At 38.2% G+C, this 24342-nt stretch overlaps 1 protein-coding gene across 1 annotated transcript in view; it reads left to right on the top strand.

The window, feature by feature from the left end:
• Positions 1 to 21452, top strand: part of TMEM245 (transmembrane protein 245) — a gene marked incomplete at its 5' end in the record, with an annotated part of 79909 nt that extends 58457 nt beyond the window's left edge. The window contains 5 exons of the mRNA XM_080611507.1: positions 1283 to 1428; positions 15990 to 16090; positions 17464 to 17638; positions 20189 to 20383; positions 21339 to 21452. Coding sequence (XP_080467633.1) covers positions 1283 to 1428; positions 15990 to 16090; positions 17464 to 17638; positions 20189 to 20383; positions 21339 to 21384 — 663 coding nt within the window. The 3' untranslated portion in view covers positions 21385 to 21452. The remainder of the gene's footprint in view (positions 1 to 1282; positions 1429 to 15989; positions 16091 to 17463; positions 17639 to 20188; positions 20384 to 21338) is intronic.
• Between the last annotated feature and the right edge of the window lie 2890 nt (positions 21453 to 24342).

Here is a 24342-nt window from a genome sequence, read left to right as displayed (position 1 = left end):
CGGTAGGAAGTAATATCTGTAGCATTTGACTTGTTTTAGTGCATAGATTGGTTTATCACCCAAGGCAGAAGTTACACACCTGAGAAGATGAAATACAGTCTAATCCTGTATATGACATTTTGGAAAGAGGTCACAATAGGTGAACAGCAGTGTGAGACTTCCAAGTTAAAGGCTGGAAGCGTGGTGGGAAGTAGTAGTAACATTGTACTGAGTAGAAAGGAATTGGGAACAGACACAAATGGATGGCATTCTTGAGACTGGTAGTGGAATACTGCATGTTGTGGTGTTTGCATGGGGTTTTTTTCTGAGTGTGTTCAGAGAGAAAAAGGGCATGAAGTGTCTGCAGACTGGATAAAAAACTTGAAGGTAAGATTTATGGAGGCCAGGTTGTTTGGCTTATCAAAAGATTAAGATGTGGTTTATCCTAGCATACGAGTAGGTTGGAAGTAAGGCAAGTGAAAGAATTCTTTTTAATCTTGGAAAGAAAGACAATCTAAAGCTTGCAGATGAACCAAATATAAGACATAGTTTACTACTGGAGCATATGGAAAGGATTTTCCTTGTTTGAGGATCTGTTTCAAGATGGACACATTGATGTAGGCTTAGCCCAAGAAGTTGCTGAGCCCACTAAGAGAAGAATAAGGAAAACATAGTGGACTGAAACATACAGGAAGCTAATACAGTCTGATTGTATTTTTTTGGTGTTTAAACTGAAACAGTGGAACTGCCATTGCTTCTGCTGAGACTGATCTTCAAACTCACAGGGGTATATTCAGGATTGCCAGCCTAATAAATATTACAGATTTTCTGTTTGTGAGTTTGTGTTTAATTCATATCTGATACTCAGCTGCGTAATGATTCTTGAGACAACTCTGATTTATTTGGCTTTGTAGTGATAGTGGTGGTGTTAATTGTGTTGGTTTGGGTTTTGAGGGTGTTATTTTTTTGTTGTTGTTACTATTCAGCAATTCTTCAATCTGCTAAACATGCTGGGAAAAGAAAATAAAAAATCCAGCATTCTATTTGTTTGATTTCCATGTGACTTCAGGAAGAGCCTGAACAGGGCTGAAAGTTTTATAATGTTTAGGTATAACTGTTAAGTCCTTTGTGGAGCAGGGGAGAAAATCATTCTTCTAGCTCTTGTGTGTTTTTCTAAATCCAACTTTGTGGTATAGTATTTTGTGGCTTCCAAATGATGTCTGGTATCTGAAGCGTAGCTGCATACTGTAGTTCTGGAAAGTGTTTATTGCCTTTTAATTTAAAACTCCAATTTGTTTTACAGGTGATTTTTCTGACCACACTGTTCTACCTGTTGAGTTCCAGTGATGAGTACTACAAGCCAGTAAAGTGGGTGATTAGCCTGACACCTTTGTCTCAGCCAGGTCCCTCCTCAAATATAGTGGGTCAATCTGTGGAGGAAGCAATAAGGTATGTTGTTGATTTTCTTGCCCTTTCCAGAAAATTGCTTTTTTAAATTTGAAGTTTGCCTATAAATACTTAGCAATTGCAACAACTTGTGTTTCAAAGATGAGTTGCAAATCTTGACAGATTTTCAAGAACCTAGTGTTGATTATTTTACCCCTTGGTTCTTAAAGGAGCAATTTGATTGGACTTGCTTAAAAAAATTTTAGAGGACTGTGCTGTAGTGAATACTAGTATTTCATGAAACTAGTACTAGTGAATGCTAGTATTTCATGATATCCCTAGCCACGGTGTGTTTGCAGCTGTGTGGCATTAACAACTAATGCAGCTCAGTAGGAGCAAGTTCATACAGCAAAACAGTTGAAATGGAGACCTGACATCTGTGTTGTACACATTTCAGAGTTACTTAGTTTGAACTAATTTTAGTCTAATCTTGGGGACTAAGTACCCATTTGCAGCTGAAGTGTATTAAATATGGTCCTGGAGTGCATTTTCCAGTTCAGTTTCATCTCAAAGAAGTCTAGTTCATGATCTCCATGAACCAAATTACACCAAAGGGAACAACAGGGAAGTGCTCTCCTTATCCCCCATACAGCAGTGCTGTACTACACCTCCAGAGTGCATCTGCAGTGTTTCATGCTTAGTTGCCATTCTTATGTTTCACCTCTAAACTACTATAGTAATTGAAGGAGGACTTTTGTGTGTGTGTGTTTAAGTATGGTTCACTGAGATTTCACAATAAAGCAATTTTTGGGGTGGTACAGTAATGTATTTTATTCATCACAGATGAGTGAACCTGTCAGCTTTCACCTGTTAGCAGCTTGAGACTAACATATTGGTAACGTGATAAATAGATTTTAAATGCGGTGTTTAAGTCATCAGTCACTTTTTTGAAAAAGTTGATGGACTGGGCAAAGACAGCAGACTCCATGCTAAATTCTATGCAGCCGTTGTCTCACACTGCTGCTTTCTCTGTCTTCTTGCACATACATACACAACAAGAATAGACCTTAAACCGACAATGTATTGCTTCCCAAACTCATTGCCAGATGTTTGCCAGTGTTCTTGGGTACACTTGACAAGTAAGTGTTGTTATCCAGAAACAGCTTAATTCCAGTAACAGATATGTTTTGACAATAAGAAGGTTATATCATGCTGTGAGAGATTTTGAATAACAATGGTAACTGTTGTAGTCAGTTGAATTGAAGGGGCAATCCAGGTAGAAAGCAACAGATTTGGAAATCTGCTAGAACGTTAATAGCCCTTCACTTGAGTGACTGCTCTTGAGTTTTTATTGATCACATGGTTAATATCTCAGTTCTATCTCTTCTGAAGAATGCAAGCAGATCTAGAAACTGAAAACTGTCTGAAAAATTGTGCTTTCTAGCCTTGGCAGAGGGGAACAGTGGCAAAAATAGGACATGGCTTCTGTGGGTGCACGTACTCTGCAAGGAAGATTGTATAAATGCAATTTTAAGTTTATAGGTCTGAGACACAAGTGACCCAAAGTATTTGTTAGACTTTCGAATGATGGAAAGAAAAAAAAAAGATGTTAGAGAAGCCACAGGAAAATGAGTAGGAAAGAGCCAGCAGGCATCAGTAAGTGCAGGCAGTATAAGAAAAAGCAAGTGTCTGGAGAATGTGGAATGTGAAGCTACTTGTCATATACAAGAGAACTCAGTCTGTGTTCACTAAGGTAGCCTGAATCGCTCATTCTTATTTGTTTGGTATTAGCCTGTATTTGGTGCCTAATTGGAATTTGGTGCCATATGAAAAACAATTGCCACTGCAAGCCATTGTTTTTGTCACAAAGCAACAGCTATCTTTTGGTTTTGAAGATGCGCTGTTGCTAGAGGGGCAGGAACCTAAAAATATCTTGTTCACCTCATCTATAAAAGGTATGCAAAATGGATGTTAATGCTTGGTGGTGTGATGGGAGGAAGAGGCTCCATCTGTTTCTTCATGTATTATCAAATAATGAACCTTCTGTAGTCACTTCATCATTAGACTGTTGCATAATTACACAACCTGAATCCAGCCTTAAAGCACTGATGTATTGAAATTGACCACAACTATAGAAAGACCAGGTTATAAATATTGAAAGTCACCAGCCGTGTTCCAGCTCCCATCACTCTTTAGAAGGACATAGCATGGGCACTAGGCTAAGACTATTAGTCCTACTTCTAGGACAACTAGTCCTCTTCAGAGGGCAGGGATCCTTCTGGCAAGAGATGCAGTTACATCTCTATTTCTTAGGGACCACATGACATGAAAACACTCTTCTTCTATGTTGTCAATTACTTCTGTTGCTCTTTTACTTAAAATGGGTTCATGAAAAGCACTCGGCAACTTGGATACAGTCAAGGAAGTCTGTTCTTTGTGTCTTTCACTACTTACTTTGTAACATGGACAGTGGGATTGAGTGTGCCCTCAGCAAGTTTGCCCATGACACCAAGCTGTGTGGTTCGGTTGATGCGCTGGAGGGAAGGGATGCCATCCAGAGGGACCTCGACACGCTTGTGAGGTGGGCTTATGCCAACCTTATGAAGTTTAACCATGCCAAGTGCAAGGTCCTACACCTGGGTCAGAGCAATCCCAGGCACAGCTACAGATTGGGCAGAGAAGAGATTCAGAGCAGCCCTGCGGAGAAGGACTTGAGGGTGTTGGTCAATGAGAAACTGAATGTCAGCCGGCTTCAGTGTGCACTCGCAGCCCAGAAAGCCAACCGTATCCTGGGCTGCATCAAAAGGAGCGTGACCAGCAGGTCGAAGGAGGTGATCCTGCCCCTCTACTCTGCTCTTGTGAGACCTCACTTGGAGTATTGTGTGCAGTTCTGGTGTCCTCAACATAAAAAGAACATGGAGCTGTTGGAACAAGTCCAGAGGAGGGCCACGAGGATGATCAGGGTACTGGAGCACCTTCTGTATGAAGACAGGCTCAGAAAGTTGGGTCTGTTCAGCCTGGAGAAGAGAAGGCTGTGTGGAGACCTCATAGCAGCCTTCCAGTACCTGAAGGGGGCTATAAGGATGCTGGGGATGGACTATTTATTAGGGACTGTAGTGATAAGACAATTGGTAATGGGTTCAAACTTAAACGGGGGAAGTTTAAAGTGGATGTAAGGAGGAAGTTCTTTACTGTGAGGGTGGTGAGGCACTGGAATGGGCTGCTCAGAGAAGTTGTGAATGCTCCATCCCTGGAGGTGTTCAAGGCCAGGTTGGACAGAGCCTTGGGTGACATGGTTTAATGTGGGGTGTCCCTGCCCATGGCAGGGGGGTTGGAACTAGATGATCTTAAGGTCCTTTCCAACACTAACTATTCTATGATTCTTGTGAGGAGAATGGAGAGGGGGAAGAAGAGAAGGGCAATCAGCAAACGGTTTCTGTAACTCAAGAAATTCCTTAACTTGAAGCTATTATCCAGCAAGTACCTAATCAAGCCAAGACCTTTTCCCGTTGCAGTTTCTGTCATTGGAGCCGTGTTGTGATTTTTATTGGGTTGGACTATAAGTAGCTATAGTTTTTATAAATATTTTTCTAATTCCCTTGATGATGAGTTTTCAAAGACAGTGACTGTTATCTGTGCACGTGGATTGATTTATAATCTGTACGGGGGTAAGAACAGCTTTCCAGCCTGTTTTGGTCCAGGTGTTGAATCTGACTCTTTTTGTCACAGTACCTCAGATGTTAATTTGTGCTTGAGTACAGGGAGAAAAAAAACGTGATACTGCATGGTGATACTGCAGGAGTTTTGAAGAAGTTCGGGAATAGGAGAATTACCTGCTCCAAGCCATGGGATGAAATGCCCTCCTATGAGATACCTTTGATAGGAAATCTGTTCATCCAGGACAGAGGAAGGCAAAATGCCAGCAGCACATGTCAGGTGGTAAAAACCAACAGGTGTTTGGCAAGGGCAAGTCATGCCATGCCTGACCTGAGGGCTTGCTTGGGTAGCCTAATGGTACAAGGGCAGAGCAGTGAATGACAGACAGACCACTTGGAGGCCCTTGAAGGACAAGGTGACTTTAGGGAACACCCAGCACTGCGGGAAGTCCATAGAGTTTGTTTTCAATTAAACAGGACTTTCCCCTTGTGAACCTGTGCTGGCAACAATGAATGACTGCATTGTCTCTCAGGCATTTTTTAATAATTCCCAGAATGACTTCCCTAATTTTACCTGGCACTGAAGGGAGACTGATAATTTGGAAAGAAATCCCTTTGCTAGGAAGGGGACTGGTGGCTGTCACAGAAGGGTTATCCTAGAGTAGGTTGCAGGAATTCTTTCAGCCGCACTCTCAGTCAGGGTGAGGAAGATGTCTTCCTTTAGAAATGTGAGAAGCACTTGGACCAGTTTACTTTATTTAGGTGATTTTAGTTCTCAGTACTAGTTAGTGAAAATTTTCATGGTAATTACAATTGCATGAATGATGAAGTATTTTGAGTATATATTTGAGAGTGTAAAATACTCATTATTGCATGAATAATGAGTATTTTGAGGGTCAGGGGAGAGCTGTTACCTGGGCATATCAGTGTGAGATTTGCTTTGTTCAGAAAGGTTCTGTAAAATCGAGTTAGTTCATAAATCACCTACCTCACTTCATAAGAAGGAAAATTATTGTCCTTTACCCCTGGAATAGGGAAGTGGTGCCCTTGTCTGGATTCCTCCCTCTCTCCCCGAATGTATGAACCACTATAAACCTCCAGTTCACAGGTCTCCAAAGTAGTGGCATGCACACCTTTGCCTGAACCATTTTCCTTTCCCTGAGCAGCATGTCGTTCTCTTCCTGAATGCACCATACCCTTCTTCCCTGAAGCTCTCATTCTGCTTGCTCTGGTGGAGATATTGCACATTACTAAGTTGCATGTTCTCACGGCTTCAGTGCAATTTAGTGTGTGCGATACTTTCACATGAGTGCATGCACACGGGTATGGCTGTGGCTTAAAGTTACTGCAGCTTTCAATTTTGGTGGGGACTAGTTAACATTGTGAAATGGTCTTAAACCGAGATCAGTATTTTGAGTGATGTCTTGAAACACGTGTTAGTGGAAGTTTGTTCTGTAATGCCAGGAAGATGAATACTGTTTGTTTTCAATTTGAGAAGGGTTATCATTATTTGCTTCATTTTCTTCATTTGCCACGTACACCTCAAATTTGATTAGATTCTTCATTGGTTATATAAAAGTGATTTCAAATATTGGGTGTTTTTAAAGAGGACACAGTAATCATATTCTTAACTGAAATTTTCCAGAAAGTCAAAGAGAGATTCAGTATGAAGAAAACCTATGGTGCCTTGATGGCTGAAATAGGTTCTTAATGCATTTCCAACTTTTATTTATTAGCATTTAAAGAGATCTAAAATGAACTACCATGCAAACAAGCAAATAAACAAAAAAGCTGTTGAAGCATCTAGCTGGTTTGCTCTGGCACCCCAGCAGTACTGGTGGAGAAAATGAGATGGTGATACAATTCCCACAGAAAACAATAATCTTCCAGCATGTTAAGCTAATGCTTAGAAAAAGCAAAATGTGTGATTTTGTTTGTTTTACTGCAAGAGTAATAATGTCTTTCAGCTTAATTTTTCCAAGACAACTGTTAACTGACTGGGTTTTATGACTGAACTTTTGCATGCAGTGTATGTTCTTTAGCAGCAAGAGTATCTCTTGCAGAAACCTCCTTTGTCACAGGAATGCATTTAACAGGACCTTCCTGAAATTTTATAAGCTCTACTTACTGCATATGTTATGAGATGGGAATAGAAATGAAAATTATTCTGTTTTAATGAAATAATTTTCTAGTGTAAAACTGGGAATAACATTTATTTTTTAATTACATGGAGGAAAGGAAAGCTTCAATTGAGCTACTTGAGAGCAAAAAAAAAGGTATAGTCTATAAATCTAGAAGAAATGCTGCAGTGTTTCAGTACCTTTGCAGAACCAAACTGAGAGTAATTGTAACCTGATTATCCTAGTGGGACAGATAGTAGTATTTATCGGCTGAATGTTTTAGTAGCAATAACCCAATAACCATATGACTCGCTTGTAGCACTATATTAGTCTTAAATATTTTCCTATGCAAAAAAAGGATTTGCCTTTACCGGTATTTCATTTTTTTTTTTATACTGAATTGTTCTTACTAAACACATCTGTATGTGTATTGCTTTACACACAAATGATTTTAACAAGTTAAAGAATAATTCAAAGAATACTTCAGAAAATAATGGATTTGTTCATGCTTAATCTTTACTCTTTTTTTCCAAATTTACTTGAAACTGTGAAATAATGTTCATTATTGTGCACACATAATTTGGGTCAAGGATATCACAAAGTCTGTAGGAATTTTACAGTTTATTACTCTTAATTCATGAGATTATGTAAGTGCATAATCAGATGCTGTAACAAACAGTCTGTTCTCTGTGCCATGCACATTGTGTATAGCAAGTGTATTTTCAAACACATTGACAGGATATTGAGGGCTTCCTTGTTTTATATGAGGCAGTGCCAATATTCTGCTGTTTGCTTCTTTCATATTCCAGATGGCGTATTCTGTATATTCTAACAGCAGTTTCTGTCAGTGCATTTTTGTAGTTTGCAATTCTGTGACTGTCCAGTTTGTTTAAGACTGAAGGTGTCTGTAAACACATAGAGGATGTGGGTTGGCTGTGTATGTGCACATTTGCCCACTCTCTTTACGAATAATGTAACTACATAGTGTCTTTGATGCTAGTCCTTTAATTATATATTGCACTTATGAATTACACATGTAAGCTGCTGCTTCTACACCACCAGCTTTTTAAAACAGTTATTTGTATGTCAGAACTTAAAATCTGTATTTAAATTAATGTTTAATTGGTGTGACATAGACTGTATCAGTAAAACCAGTGACACTTAATTTGCATCTCAGATTTGGTTTAGCCAGTTAGTTTCTCTCTTTGTTTCTAAGGCAGGCCTAGACGGTAACTGGGAGGGATGGAAAGACAAGGTTTGCCGAAAGAATTGTTAGATGTATAGGGAAGAGGTCTTCTACCAGGCCTTTCTAACAATAAAGGGATACTATGAGATTTATTTTTAGTATAACATATTGCAGGATTCTATGCTCGCATATCAAATAACTCTTTTTGTGTGTATGTAAGATTGGAGTATATATTATTATAACCTTGGTTAGATTTCTGCTATTTAAAATACAGATTTATTGTAATGTAAAAAAAGCAGCATGGAGGCCAATATAGAACTGCAGGATTTCCTGACATTTTAAAGATTTAACATCACAGCTTTTAGCTTTTTACTTTTTTGACATATTACGACAAATTATAAGGTCAATCCATTATTTATTCACTCCACCAGCATAAGCAATCAGAATGCCCTCTTCTCTATGCCTGTGATTCATAATCTTATAATAGTAAAAATCTGAACAGACTGGGAGTTTCTTAAGACTGAAATGGATCTCGAGCTTTATTGAGTCCAGGTAGCTGTTTCTCTCATTCATGCACTTTTCAGGCTAAAATGGGGATCTAAAATGATTGCATCCTTGCAAGTGATGTAGAGAATAATAAATGTTCAATGTACTGTGCCCAGTGCATGCTTAAAGCTGAGAAAGGCCTGAGCAAGGCAAGAGGGAAGACTGACTTTATAGCTGAACAGCAGAGTAACAAAGGCCAAGGAAATGAGAAACTACCCTTTAAAAAGCTGCCATTTTATCTAAATGAAGAAAACAAAAGGATCATCAACTTTAGCAAATAAAAATAGGCGGGGGGGGGGGAAGGGGGGGGGTGATTCAGTTGCTGAAAGCTCCACAAAATGCTGTTAAACCAAACACCTTTTTCCATATGCAGCAGGATCCAGAAGCACTCAGGGGGGCTGAGGGATGACAAGAATACTCAGCAACCACAGGGCTGCTGCAGGCTGTTGCAGGGGGGAGGTAAATGGATGCTGTCTTGTTTGTTGCTGTGAAGGTGAGTGCAGGGAGTCACATTGTAAAAGCCTTCTTATGGCCAGCTGCAGTAGAATCAGAAATTAAAGTGGCTGTAGAAGAGGTTGTAGAAGAAACAGACAGAAAATGAGCAGTAGGAAATTACTGAGAGTGGATGAGACTGACTCACCCAACTAACCTCAGGGCCAAAATTAAAAAAGGCAATGTTCTTTTTCTGCCCAGGAAGTACAGACATGTCAGCTGAACATCAGTACAGTGCAACTCAGTAAGCACTAAAGTTAAGGACATACCAGCACCTGGTAAATATGATTTAGTTGGAGTTTCCACAGAGAGAAGTCTGCCTTACTCTGCATGGTTTTTTAAGAGGTCAGCAAGCAAGGCCACTAATTAGTTGATCTGTTATGTTCTACTGAATCACAGAATCACAGAATCCCAAGGGTTGGAAGGGACCTCAAAAGATCATCTAGTCCAACCCCCCTGCAAGAACAGGGTAACCTAGAGTACATCACACAGGAACTTGTCTATGAGGAAGTAGCTAGGTGGATGGATGATGGTAGAGCGGTAGATGTGGTTTTTCTTGATTTCAGTAAGGCATTTGATACTGTCTCCCACAGCATCCTCATAGATAAGCTAAGGAAGTGTGGGCTTGATGATCAGGTAGTGAGGTGGATCAAGAACTGGTTGAAAGGAAGAAAGCAGAGAGTTGTGGTCAATGGGGCAGAATCTAGCTGGAGGCCTGTGACTAGTGGAGTCCTTCAGGGGTCAGTGCTGGGACCAGTGCTGTTTAATATTTTCATCAACGACCTGGATGAGGGAACTGACTGTACCCTCAGCAAGTTCGCTGGTGACACTAAACTGGGAGGAGTGGCTGACACACCAGAAGGCTGTGCTGCCATTCAGGGAGACCTGGACAGGCTGGAGAGTTGGGCGGGGAGAAAATAAAGGCATTTTACAGCATCTCTTCCCAAAGATTTTCAAGGAAATTAAGTAGTGATGGGATAACAGAGTTATTTCTTCGTGGATAAATAATAATTTAAAATATAAGAAAGAGAGGGCAGGAGTAAATGATAGTGTTGAGGTAAGGACCTCTGCTATTGCATCTATTCATAATTGCCTTGGAAAGGAAGTAGCAAGGGATGCCTCACTGATGCTGGTAAACTAGTTTGAGCTAGTAAGGATAAGGGCTGATTGTGGAATTGCAGCAGGATTATAGATAAGTTCAGTTAGAAGACAGCAGTGTCTTCTGCTGGGGGATAAAATGACTTATGAAATACAATGTAGATGAAAGTGATGCATGAGGGTGAAAACCAAGCCTAACTTCACATATAAACGGATGGCCTCTGTGCTGTCTTGTTACCACTTGGGAGCTGTATTTTCAAGTAGACATGCTGGCTCAATGCTTGGTTATACTTAAAAGACCTCTGCAGGTATATTAATCATTAAGATTTGTTACAACAGACTCAGACAACAGAAATACACAATATTACTTTCATTGTGTGAATCTGTGGTTTGCCTGTCCCCTGAATTACTGTATGCCATTCTGATTCTTGCATCTCAGAAAGCTAAGAATGTAACATAACTGATTAGAAGAATGAAGTTAATCGTCAGTTTCAGTATAAGGAATGACTGAGCTGATTAAGACTCTTCAGCCTGGAAAAAGGATGTTACATAAATGAGGTTTGCAAGATCAGAACCAGTGTGAAAAGGATGACTGAGGATGAAAGGATGAAAAGGATGACTCCTCATGGTCTCTTCCAGCATAAAATCTTGGGGTCATTTAAAGCAAGGTTAAAAAAATCAGAAAAATGTGTTGGTTCATGCAACAGGCAGTTGACATGGGGAACGTCCTGCCAAAGAATACTGGAGTTGCAACAACTTGCAGAATTGAACAGGGCTAAGAATAATGCTCCATCCCTGGCAGTGTTCAAGGCCAGGTTGGACAGAGCCTTGGGTGACATGGTTTAGTGTGAGGTGTCCCTGCCCATGGCAGGGGGGTTGGAACTAGATAATCTCAAGGTCCTTTCCAGCCCTAACTATTCTATGATTCTATGATTCAGACAGCCTGCATAGGGTTTATGATATCCCCTGAGGTGGAAATAAGAGTCTGGAAAAATGTTCAGGGGGATTGTTCAATATTTTTGTCCTATTTCTTCTGTTGCCTTAATGTCTGCTTCTGATCTCTACTAGAGATGGAATGCTGACTAGAGAGACCATTGGTTTGAACTAGTTTGGCTTTTCATACATTATGTTCCAAGAACCATTTTAAGAATAGTTAGGTGTTGCACTTAGTAAGCGTTATGGTGTGCTCATGGTAACAAACTGGAAATGTTAGATACAGTTGATTCAGAAATAACTAATGCTTTCAAACACGCTCCTCAGAAGAATAGTTGTAAGCTTATGTAGTCTGTGTGACTGCAACAGGCCAAAATAGTCATTAAAAATAATCACATATAATATGAATAAAAAAAGATCAAATGCAATTGAATTGCAAAAAAATAATCAAATGTAGAATTTCTTACAATTTGAACTAAATGTTAATTGGTTTTTTTCAGAGAATGTAGACGTTTCTCTGTTAGAGAACCAAGCCTGTTTGCTGCTGTGTCCTTTGGACTAGCCAAAGGACAAAGGTCTGAAGTTTTTGTACATTCACTAGAGCCCTGTCTTTCCTTGAGAGGTGCAATATTTGCATCATTTACAGCATCTCAAGGACCTGTGCTCTGTTCAAGACTGTATCACTTGGTCTGATTAGTGTCATTGGTGGCCTCTGTATGTTGGAGCTGTTACCTCTCTTTGTTCAGTTGTATCATTCCTGAGGAGAAATTAATTTCAAAAGCAGAACTGTTGAAATCTTGTCATGGAGTCATCTCTGAGAATTATTTGCATATTTATATTGCTCCTGAGATGATCTTGCTCTGTCAAGAAACACTTCTGCTTTATTCATAGCTGGAATATGTCTTAGTGCCCTTTGTTTATTTTCCTATATAGTTTGAAACTGAAAAATAATGAGGGTCTTTTTTATTCCTGAAAGAACAAAACCCTTAAAGAGTCAACAGCTTAAGGGTTTTTTTGCAAAAGGACTCCTTTGAGTCATTTAATTTGTCAGCATTCTCCCAGTGATTGCTTGAAATTTGGGGGATCATTGTAGAATGCTTCAGTCCTTTTTGAGATAATAGCTGTCCTTTGATTGTCAGTGGTAGCTCATCTTTGCAGTGGATTTTGGTGGTGTCTGAAGGAAGAAAATGAATCACTTGTTTTGAAGTTATGGTGGCAGAGGCTGTTAGTTTCAATTAGAGTAAGGCAACGCTATTGTCCAAAGATGAGTCCCTGCCCTCCAGCCGCAAGTGTGCCGGCTTCTTTCCTGGTGGGAGCGCAGCTATTTATGCCATTGCTCTAGGAGCTGGATGGGTAGTAGAGAGCTGAGCTGGTTAGTTAAAACTAACCCAGCAAAAAACAATTGTTAGGTGAATTCATTGTAAATAACATCATGGCGCATAAAAGAGATCATGCTGTCAGGTCACAAAGGAAGGGTGATCTGAGGCAGAAATGAATGCTCAAGAACAGGGAAATGGGAGGGCTCTTTTCTTATGGCAGTTTTGAATTAACCTGATTTGAAATAAATTGTGAAACTGTGCTGTGAAGTTTGGAATGCACTGCATTTTCCCTTATACCTTGAACCCTCTACTTTTAAGATGTAAGGGTTTTATTCTAGGTGATCTTAAGGTCCTTTCCAACCCTAACTATGATGATTTCCTACTATGTGATTCTGTGATTCTATGATTTTCAAAAGAAGTTGAATGGAGTTGCTTACAGCATCAATTCAAGTTAGTTAGCTCTGTTTACACGAAGACTTTGCAACAAAGATACGGTACAATTGTTGTAATGTCCACTTAGAGAACATGGGAGAATAACAAACATGACTTGTGTAAGGCAAGTTACAAAAAAGTGAAATTGTCTTTTTCTTATAGTATTTTTGGCCTAGAGTGTTCCTGTTACCAAACTTGTCTTTTAATTGGATTCTAAACTGCTCTGTGGCTTGTGAAGTATTTTGTAGGGTATTTAGGGAAACGTTAATTCGTGCAAACATTTCCAAAGACAACTACCACTTTTGACTAGTTTTTACTCTAATGCCCCTTCAGCAGCCAGGATCAATATGCCTTCATTATAAATTTAGCATAGTAACCAGTAACTCTCTTCTGAACTTATTATATGCTTACTCTAATCTTTCTGGAAACTCCAATTCTCATCATTTAAGCCCATATGCTTTGCTTTTCTGCAGTGCTCTAGAGAACAGAGAGATGCAGAAAATCAGATTAACTCTGAGGTCAAAAAATGAATACTGTGAGTTGAAGAGCTCCTTTCACCTGGGCTTCTTGCAGCATTAGGTTGAAATCTTTGAAATTTCACTGTGTTGCTGATGGTGAACAGACCTTGCTTGCAGGCTCTGTGAAGTGAACCTGAATTCAGGTGGACATAGATGAATGTAAACTTCAGTAGAAGCAGAGGGGAAGCTGTAGACTTTTTATGGGAGATCAGTAAAAGAGGGGAAAAAAAATCCACTAAAACTCACAAAACCCGTAAAATGAAGACGTGGTGCTTTCCCTTTTGAAATCCACAAGAAAATTCCCTAGCTCCTCAGTGAAGTAGAAAGAAATTTAACAACAAAAAATACACAGGCCAGCTATGCAGAAACATTTGGCAATTTTACAGAAGTTTCTTAATTTTTAACCTGAATAGTGTGAAGTATGACGCTTGTCCTCTTTTGTTGTTTTATTTTTTTATTTTATATGCTTTTCAAAGCTTAGTAAAATGGAATCTGTATGTGTAAGTATGCCTTACACCAAAGTGCTCATAAATTACACATTTGCAGATGACAGTTCCTGCAGGTAAAGTGGTTCATCCAGATACCAGTGCCAAAGTGAGACGTGAGCAGCAATTGGATTTTCTGATTTCTGGAACATACAATTACTCTTGTATATAAAAAGAAGCTGCATGTATGCCAATAATGTATTAAGAGATGGAATGAATTTACTGTCATAATTGCCCCAGGAAGGTCGGCATTTTACAGAGGGTAATAAATTCATTTAGCATTTGCACTAGCATACTACATCATCTTGGAGATGCAGAATAGCGGAAGCATGCTGTTGATGAAGGTTCTAGTTAGTGTTTTCAGTCTAGAGACTTTAAAGGATGATTCTTAATTTTTTTCCTACAGAAGTAACAAATGTGAGTCTTCAGAGACTAAAGGGAGTTCTCTTGGGCCACACTTGCCACAAATTAGGATCCCCTGTGCTTTTTTGTCGGGCTAGTTGGGACAGACAGAGGAAGGTGAAGAGGGGAGGAAAATGAAATGAGGTATAGCCTCCTCAACTTCTGCTTGACCACTGGCACCTCACAGCTGCTCAGCACTGTGTAATGCCTTCTCCTTCCAGCTTGCTGGTTGTTTGTGCTAGATGCAGGGAGCGAGAGACATCTTTCAGAGGTACATGCTTTTTGGCTATTAAAATATTTTACGTATCAACTTGCAGACTGACATCAAACCAGGCCATCTCTGATGGTTCGTGATGAATTTTTTTGTTGCTCACTTAGTTCATCTGTAATGAGTGATGGTCTTAACAGCGTAAAATTTCCTTACAAGCTGCATGATGACAGCAGCAAAAGACATGGCAGAACTTGAATTTAAATTTGAATAAAATTCAGCTGAGGATAAAAAAAAATTATGCTTGTCAGAAATGAAATGTGAAAACTGTAAATTAGGCAATTTTGGATGTTTTCTTATGAATGAGAAACAGTTTTGCAGTTACACCCTAACATAGTTAAATTCACAGCAATTTTCTCTGGCTGTTGGTATCTTTTTTGGGGGGGTTGTTGTCTTTCTTTTGGTTACCATAATGAGACTGTCTTCCCTTCTTTTATAGTCTCTGGGGGAAAATCTAAAATAACTGACTAAAAGTAAGTCTTTCCTGTAGTTTTAATTTCAGGTGAAGCGGATGCTTCATTTACCTGCCTCCTGTGTGCTGATGTGTAGTTTTGGGGCATACTCATAGAAGTTGTTAAGACCCTGTTAATTTTACTACCGTAGAGAAAACACCTTTATGGGAAATAGAAGGAGATACTTAAGGGCAGGTTTATATACTTTAAGGATATAACATATAAGGATATGTTTATATATTTTTGACAACTGACATGTATTTGTGCCACAGTTTCTGTTTTTTTGATAGGACAAAGATTCACTCAAAAATGTAAATTTAATGCTTCTTCTAACAAATAGTTCTGGATATGCTCGGGTTTTTTTCTCTTTTCGGTTTTGTTTTGAAAGAACCTGACAAGTCGCATTAAAATGTTGAAAACTTGTGTCACCAATGAAGAGTTTCAGAAATTGAGGTACCTTCTTTATAGTGCAAAGGGATTTCTATGGGACAGGTCTAAGATTTAAGAGACCAACAAGGCGGTGGAAGTTGGCTTGACAAAAGCATAGGGGTTTAGTAGGAACAAGTGTGTCTTTAGTGCAGCAGAAGTTATGTTTTCAGCTGTGTTATTTGTGGCATTAATGGCTTTGCAATTTTCAAAAACAGCTTGTGTGTATCTTTATAGTTCCTAGAATCTTATTGCCAATAAAATTTAACAAAGTTTCTTTGATTGTTTTAGAGGTGTATTTGATGCTTCCCTCAAAATGGCTGGGTTCTATGGACTCTACACTTGGCTGACTCACACTATATTTGGGATTAACATAGTCTTCATACCATCTGGTAAGAATTTGAACAATTATAATTATTTTTAGATAATATGATTACATACACATTGTACAAGATAAGTATGATTAAATATTGATGATAAGATTAGTCTTGAAGTTATTTTTAGGAATGGCCATGTGCAGAGTGAAGTCCCTGATTGCTATCCTACCCCTGTGCCTTCCCTTTTTCTGTTTTCACAGCACGTCAGCTACCAGCTATTTTACTTCTCCTATCTGTTCCTTTTGCAGGATGTAATTCTCCCTTCTGTTCAGTCCAAGTCTTTCCAGGTTTTAACTTCATTCTGCATGCCTTGTTTTTTGTTTCTTCTGTAGTTGACAGGTGCTGATTTTTCAAGATGCCTAAATTCAGGAAGACATGGTATCATGAAAATGCATGATGGAGGCATGCTGCTTATTCTCAGTACTGTTGCCTGACTGTGTTACCAGCCTCTGGTTTTCTTTTGTTCTTTAATCTTAGGTTTAGAAATGGCTGAACAGTTTTCACTGAAAAATCTTCTCCTCTGTTCCTCTTTTGCTTCTCTTCCACTAAAAATAATCTAATAATAGTAAATTTTAAATGCTGGAACTTCGTGTACAAGGGAACAAGAAGGAAAATCATAAAGCAACAAACCCCAGGATAATAAGAAATGGCTCTATTAGAAAGTGCAACTACTTAAAGGCATTGGTTGTCATTATACCTACTTAGAAGGCAACTGTTCTTTTTCTTTCAGCTACATATGAAATCTTAGAAGTTTTTGCTTTCTGGTTAATGAGACCAAAAAAGAGAAAAAACCCTCTTAATTATGTTATGTTCATTCCTGTTGCATTATATTAGAATGACAGCAGTACTGCATCACTTTAGATTTCAACAGGTATTTGTATAATTTGTATGTTTAGAAGGCTATACTCCTGTGTGTACACGTGTATACAGAAATGCATGTAATGGATTTTATATTTGTGTGGTTTCTCGCAGTCCTACCTGCATTATTATGATTGAATGCAGGAGATGTGGTAAGTTACGGGAAGACTTCTGCTTGTATGCTTTCTTGCACACAGTTGCTAATTTGTAGCTATATAAAAGTTTGAAATGTGTATGACTGGTATAACTGTCATTTTTTCTGAATTGGTGCTTCCTTTGGAAGTAACTCCTTATGAGTGGCAGTTGGTGAAGCTTTTTGGCATGGGGAGTAGCGTAATTTTCTTTTTTTCCTAAACAATCAGCTATAAAACACCAAGAGCTTTAGGCAGCACTTCTTCAGTATCTTATTTACAACAGTTGATAGAAGTGGGACTGCCGGTGTGAAAGAAGCATCAGAATTTGTATGTAAATGTATTTGTGAAATATGATTCTCTGGTTTTTTTTCTCACCTTTGCTTCTGTGTGCTCTAGCATTAGCAGCAATCCTTGGAGCAGTGCCATTTCTGGGGACATACTGGGCAGCTGTCCCTGCAGTCCTAGATTTGTGGCTTGTGCAAGGACAGGGATGCAAAGCCATTTTGCTCTTGGTTTTTCACCTCTTGCCAACCTACTTTGTAGATACAGCAATTTATTCAGATATATCAGGGTAAGTACTTTGGAGGCTTTTTAAAGTTAGTATTGTAAAAATGATTAATGATTATTGACACTTTAATTTCTGAAGCATGCAGACAGTGTCTCCAAGCATAGGAATCACCTTATAGGAAGAAGTCTTTCTTCCTAAGTGCCTTTACTTTGCCAGGCCTCTTCTGTGAACTTTGTCACTTGAAGTTGTGAACTTGTTCTCAAAGTCAGCAAAATCAACTGCTTTGGTTGGTAAAGTAATTCTAAGAATGCCTTTGAAATTTATCTAGTCATTGACTAAAGATGTGCAGTATTTCCTTACCTCACCTATTGCCAGATGATGCTACAGAACAAACAAGAAATCCATGAGTTAGTTAGGGACCTGAGAAAAAACACTTCAATTTTTCAGACTGGATTGTGAGAAATGTGAGAATTTGTTTGAAACCAGCCTTTGTATTGTGTCACTGCACCCCAGTGTGAGAGGCTATTGATTATGGATTGATCTTTAAATGTGTTGAGACAGATAAAATTGCAAAACCGGAGATAGGCTTCTACAGAGACAGAAGCCAGTGCTGTTTTGCTGTTGTGGGATGTAGGCACGGATTGCTTGAAAAATCTTGCTAGGTGTTTGGCTGCATCTATTGACATGAAATGTCTCTTGGTTTCAGCTTTGAGACTGTACACAGAAAAACAAACTCCAAACTATGGAGATCAAGACATGTTCACAGCCATGTACAGAGTAGATAGAAAGTTGTACTCCTCTAGTTACTGCTTCAGTCTTGATCATCAGAAACAATTCTGGTTACTGAATTGAGGATTTTGTGATCCAGACTTAGTTATATGCCAGTACTAGTCCTTCATTTGTGCTGATTTTTATTACACTAGAGTTAATGTAGAATAAGGACATTAAGTGCTTCAGTTCTGTGTTGTTAGAAACTAATATTTTTGTTCACCAGATATGATTACACTGAACAGAGAGACCTAACGATAATATGTACAATATTAATACTAATTTTCATTGACTATGACACTAGCTTTAATTCATGCAAAAGAACTAACGGATGACGTATAATCAAATTAAGACTTTTTTTCCAACAATAAATTGTAGATACATTTAAGGCCAGTAGGTATTTAACCAGACAATAATTCTTCTTATTATTCGAATGCATTTTTTGACTGTAGGGGATGCAGGCTCTGTTTACTGTCAGAAAATATATGTGGCAGGAATAGATTTTCTGACAGTGGAGCAAAATTGTATTTTTCTCATTAAACAGAACAGTAAGCATCATGCTGTCTTGTGGATTAGATTAAATATATTTTAAGTAGCTATAATGAGGTTATGCAGGGTTTTCCAAATGCATTAAACTTATACTGTAGTCCTCTTTCATTGGGTGATCTGTTGCTTAATTTAGCAAACTAGCCAGAAAAATGTTTAAACTGATTCAAAGGCAGGATAAAGTTTAGAAATGAATCATGTGTCTACTGCTGGAGAAATCAGTCCCCTCAGAAAAACAATCTGGCATTGCCAGTAGGTTAAATTGGATCCAGGTAAGATATGATTGAGGTGTATATGATGTTACAGGTCTCATTCCGCACACAATTGCGATGAAGGCAAAGACTGCCAGTGTGGGAGTTGAATAGAAGTCAGAACCATAGTAGAAATCTGGCTGAGACTGCTGGAGCTCTATACTAGCTGGTATTTTCACTCCATTACACTCAGAATTTAGAGCAAGTTCCTGAAAATTGTGTGCCAAGTTTCAACTGTAGCTTTTCTTACATAATTCCATATTAGCATAATTATTTTAACTATATAAAGATTAAGCATGATGAGCAGGTTTTGTGTAACTGCTCTTGATAGGATTCATGTGGCACACCCGAACTGATAACATGGAAAAGAACAGTGCATGGCTTACTTGCTGCCATAATAGCTCATACCAAAAGCTCCATTGGCCCCAACTTTCCAGTAAATATGTTCATAAAAATCTGGGTTTGTTTTTCATCTGAAAACATTAAAAGCCTAATGATAACAAACGCTCAGTCCGAGAGAGTGTTTTATAACAAAATGAGAAGACATGACTACGTATTTAAAGAATGTATGCTAACTGTTCTTTGAAAGGTGCAATGCAAGTTGCTATCATAGTGTAAATTAATGTGTTTGCTCAGGGGCGTTCATAGTACATGTTTCTGGTTGTCTTAAAATTTAACAATTCTTGACCATAAGGCATGAACAGTCTTCATAATCATCATCTTTCCATTTTCAAAATTGAAATGTTTTTGCCATTAACTCCTTCAGACATTCTTCAGCAGATGTCTATAAAGTAGCTGCTCCATTGTGGATATTTACCAGCATTATGTGCTACAATACACTGTTTGATCTGTTGTGCAAATAGGACACAGAATACAGCTTGGAATATTGTGCTGTCAGTCAAACAGCACATAAGTGAAACTACGGTATCTGTAGCTAGCTATGTAGTTTTCTAAGCTTAATAAAACTGTGCTTGATTCACGCTTTATAATTGAGAGTATTGTTTGTTGTTCTTAATTTAATTCTGTTCTTTTTGCACCATCATTTCAGAGGTGGCCATCCTTACCTGACAGGTCTTGCAGTAGCTGGTGGAGCATACTACCTCGGGCTGGAAGGAGCCATCATAGGACCAATTCTACTTTGTATACTTGTGGTTGCTTCCAACATATATAGTGCCATGTTGGTGAGTCCAACAAATTCAGTGCCCACTCCATCACAATCAGCATGGCCATTACAGATTTACCGGTAAGTTATAAATGTGTTACATGTATGTGTTACAGTTTTACATGGGTCAGCATATGTACACATAGGTAAAGAGAGCATGTGCATGAGTTTTATATATGAGTGTGCATCTACATCTACATGCCTGTTGAAGTATTTGGAGAGGATTCGGCTATCCCATATTCTAGAAATAAAAATTATGGTAAAGTAAAATACTCACTGGAACTTTTAAACCTGAAATGTTTGTTTAATGTCGCTCAGCTTCTTATGGAAGGCTCTTTCAAAAAGTTCGGGAGATAATGGAACATCCTTTTTTCTGTGTAAAACTATTCTGAATGGCCATCTAGTAGTCAGTACTCATTGTTATTATTAAGAGGTCTGCCTATAAATACTGCATTTTTGTGTTACTGAACAATACTGTAAAATCTAAATAAGCATACTTGAATTTAACAAATGAGATAATATTATATTGCATTATTCTATTAAAAATATGGTCTTGATTAATCTCTTTCTTGAAGTTACCAAATGTGGAATACGGAAGTGTATCCTTAAACTACAGTTAAGGAATGGGCTGAATAAACGCCTAGTTGAATAATTATAGTTGGAATTCATATTGTGAAGTTATTAATGACAGTAGCCATTTTAATGTCTCTACTGTCTTGTTCAATTACATAGGTTAGCTCATTATACATACATCTTAAAGAGGTTTCTGTGCTTGTCGGAAATGATCCTTTGCTTTATTCACATGAATAATGTTGTCATCTTTCATATGGGTAACTTAGGAGGAAAAACGTTAATTGGACCTGTCTGCAGTCTCTGACTTGTAGAAGTTATGTTCCAAGATTGCGTAGATAGAGCTTCTCAAAGTAAACAAAAAAAATTGCATGTGTATTTGATTCCTGTTTAATTTGTAGAAAACTAGATCAGATCACTGAACAGATTTAAATCTTACTTTTTTCTTTATCCTCCCTTCCCCCAGGACATCTAGAGAGAGTCCTGAAGAGATTAAAATGGCTGCGGAGTGATGAAGGTGCCGTGCTGCATCTATTCAGCATGAGAGAATCACTATCTTCTGTCTGGAGTTCCCAACAGTCATGGCCTTCTGTCCCTTTCCAGCTGTGCCTAGGGGCAGCTCACAGGGAAGCACAGCAGCATAGCTTGGGTTTTAACAGAAAGTACTTCTTAAACTTCTGGAGCTAGCCTTACGTTATTGTGCACTTTGCCTCCTTGGGAGAGAATGTCTACTTCCCATGGCTTTGCATACCAACACACAGTTCAGCTGCCTTGTTGAACGCCTTGAAGACTTTTGTCTTCATAAAAAGAATAGTTAAAAGGACAGGTATATCCACTGGAGTAGTAATCTTGTCTGCAAAAATGACTTAACTTGGCTTTTATTTATTGGGCTATTTGTGTTATTAAATTGTAGTAACTTTAAAGAAAGCTAATTCCAAAATAATTTATTTTCAGTTAAATCTGGTGGCAAAAAAAGGTATAAACCACTTATTGATAAATGAAAGTAGAATATAATTATTTGCTGCTCCTCTCTTTAGAGGCTTTGACCATCATCTGTAACTCATAAAAACACTATATGCACTGAAATTTAACATTGTTAGAGGCTGATATTTCTAATATTTTCCTGAAATTAGTAGACATGCAAATTGTTAAATGTGAGTGTTCCTCATATTGCAATAGGAAGACTTATTTAAACAGTTTGAATTTTTTCCTTATTTGCAGTGAAATCTGTTAGTATTTTGCTGTTTACCCACCATCCCAGTGGAGTCATCTGGTCAACTAAACTTAATCAATGACCTTAAGTGTTTCAGGCAGGGATAACGTACCTCATCTGTTCATCTGGAAGTCACATCTGCTTCTAATAACAGGAAGAAATTGAATGGGGATTGTTGAATGTTGTTTTTTAAGTGCTGTGGCAGAGTTCAAACTTTTCAAACAAATTTATTTCCAAAGAGGAAGGGGAAAGAGCATGAATTTTGGTTTAGTTTAGTTGGGTTGGGTTTTTATTCCCCTGTAGGCCCCTGGCCAAATATCATAGTAAGATACATCTTACATGTTAAGACACATCTCAGTAATAAATGAAGTTCTTAAATTCCTGAAATGGTGTGTTACCTAGGTTACAGCATCAAACTCCCCTAGTGCTTTTCTTTCATACGTAATTTTGCTTAAATTGCAGTTTTAGTGATATTTAAGGCCTGTTGTATTGATTGTTGAAATACTTTGACACAATGGATCTTTATAAATGTATCCTTCCTATAAATAGGAAGTAGGGGGTTTGGTAGAAATTTCATACTTGAATAGCTTTTCCACAAATACAGTGAGGGTCGTGGGTACAAAGTAGCAGACACACATGCTTAACCAAAGAACCACTTTCCAGTTTTAGTAACGTCTCTTCAATTTATGTCAGAGTTTGATTGATAAAGAGTTAAACAAGATCCAGGCAAGTCTTGCATTTATTGTTGATGGTAATGCAGCTGTTGGAGCAAAAATCTGTTCTTATCTAGGGATAAGGATATCTAAGGTTTGTGTACAAACAGCTCTTGGTAATGTGGGTATTTGTTTTAATTGTTGCAGAAGTGCTGGTAGATTTGGAAGGCTCTTATTTTAATGATACTGCATGTATTTTTCATTGTTTCTGAAAATGCATTGCCATAGAAAGGAATTGGACAGTACTCTGATACTTCTAAGCAAGAAACGGCTGCTGTAGGTTTGCAATAAACAGGCTGCCTATTAAGACACAAATAGCCAACTCCTACAGTTCTCAAAATTAGCTGCTGCAGTTTCACTGATGAAATTTTATGCTTAAATGAGGGGTTTTGAGTATGATTTTACACCTGCAAACTTGCAGGTATGCGTTTGGATGACAGACTCAGGCTTAATTTAGTGGTTTGACTCAAATCATTGAAATACGGAAACATACCATTTAATATTTTAAATTCTGAAAGACCTGCACATCAATTCCAACTAACTGAATAGGAAGGATATATTGCTTGAACTAAGCAACTGCCCAGTGCTTATTTATTTCCTTGGTTTTGTGGCTTATGTAGAACCTTCAATGAAATGCATTCTTATTATTGCTGCTGGCTAGGATGGCGGATGACAAAGAACTCGAGGGTGTCCCTAAGTATTTCAGCAACATTTTAACCAGCTTGAATACTGTGATACTTGGGAAACTTCTTTGTTATATTACTTCTTTGTAGTTCACAGTTTTGCACTGAAATGTTGTGTTCTCACTATTGCTTCTTGTAGACAGCATTTAAAGAAGATTACTAGCAAGAAATATGCATCTTTAATGTATTTCCAGTTTTCCATTGCTCTGCTTTGTTCACTGGTCAGGGCATTTGTATTGTCCACGTTTGCTATCCTAGCTATTTCTGAGACAATCTTTCAGATTGCTATAGTACTCAATATAGTAATTTAAGAATGTCATCTTTAAGCATTCTTTTGTTTGCTTTTAAATTTTCTTCTTGTCCCTCCCACTTCACCTGACCTCCTTAAATCAAAGAAGGGTCTCTGCTGCGAAAACTTAAAATGGCATTTCAGACACAGTTAGCTTCAGTAATGGCAAATCCGTAAAATCAGCTGAGAAGATATGTTCTTGTTATGAAATGTGCCTTTCCCAACATAAAGAGAAATCATTTTGTATAGAGAGGTCGTATCTGATGTAGTCTTGTTAGTTCTCCCTCCTTTGCCATGAGGTTTCATATTGACACTTCCTGTTTCAAATTCTTCTAAGACTTGCCATGAAGAGCCATCCGTAGTGCAGTCTTTCTCAGTAAATGTAGCTTAAGGAGCTCATGCCATGTGCCATGCCTGGTGGAGGATCCAATTGTATGGTTCAGTGGTGGTACAGTAACATTATACTGTCATAAAGAAGAAACAAAACTGCCAATAATACCTTCTTAGAATATGAAATATTCATTGGATTTTGCCATGCTTTAAAAAAAAAACCAAAACAACAACAGAAAAAA

Source organism: Psittacula echo (assembly GCF_963264785.1).
Source record: "Psittacula echo genome assembly, chromosome: 2".
In the NCBI taxonomy this organism is placed as follows: Eukaryota; Metazoa; Chordata; class Aves; order Psittaciformes; family Psittacidae; genus Psittacula; species Psittacula echo.
This window is presented reverse-complemented; position numbering and strand designations above follow the sequence as displayed.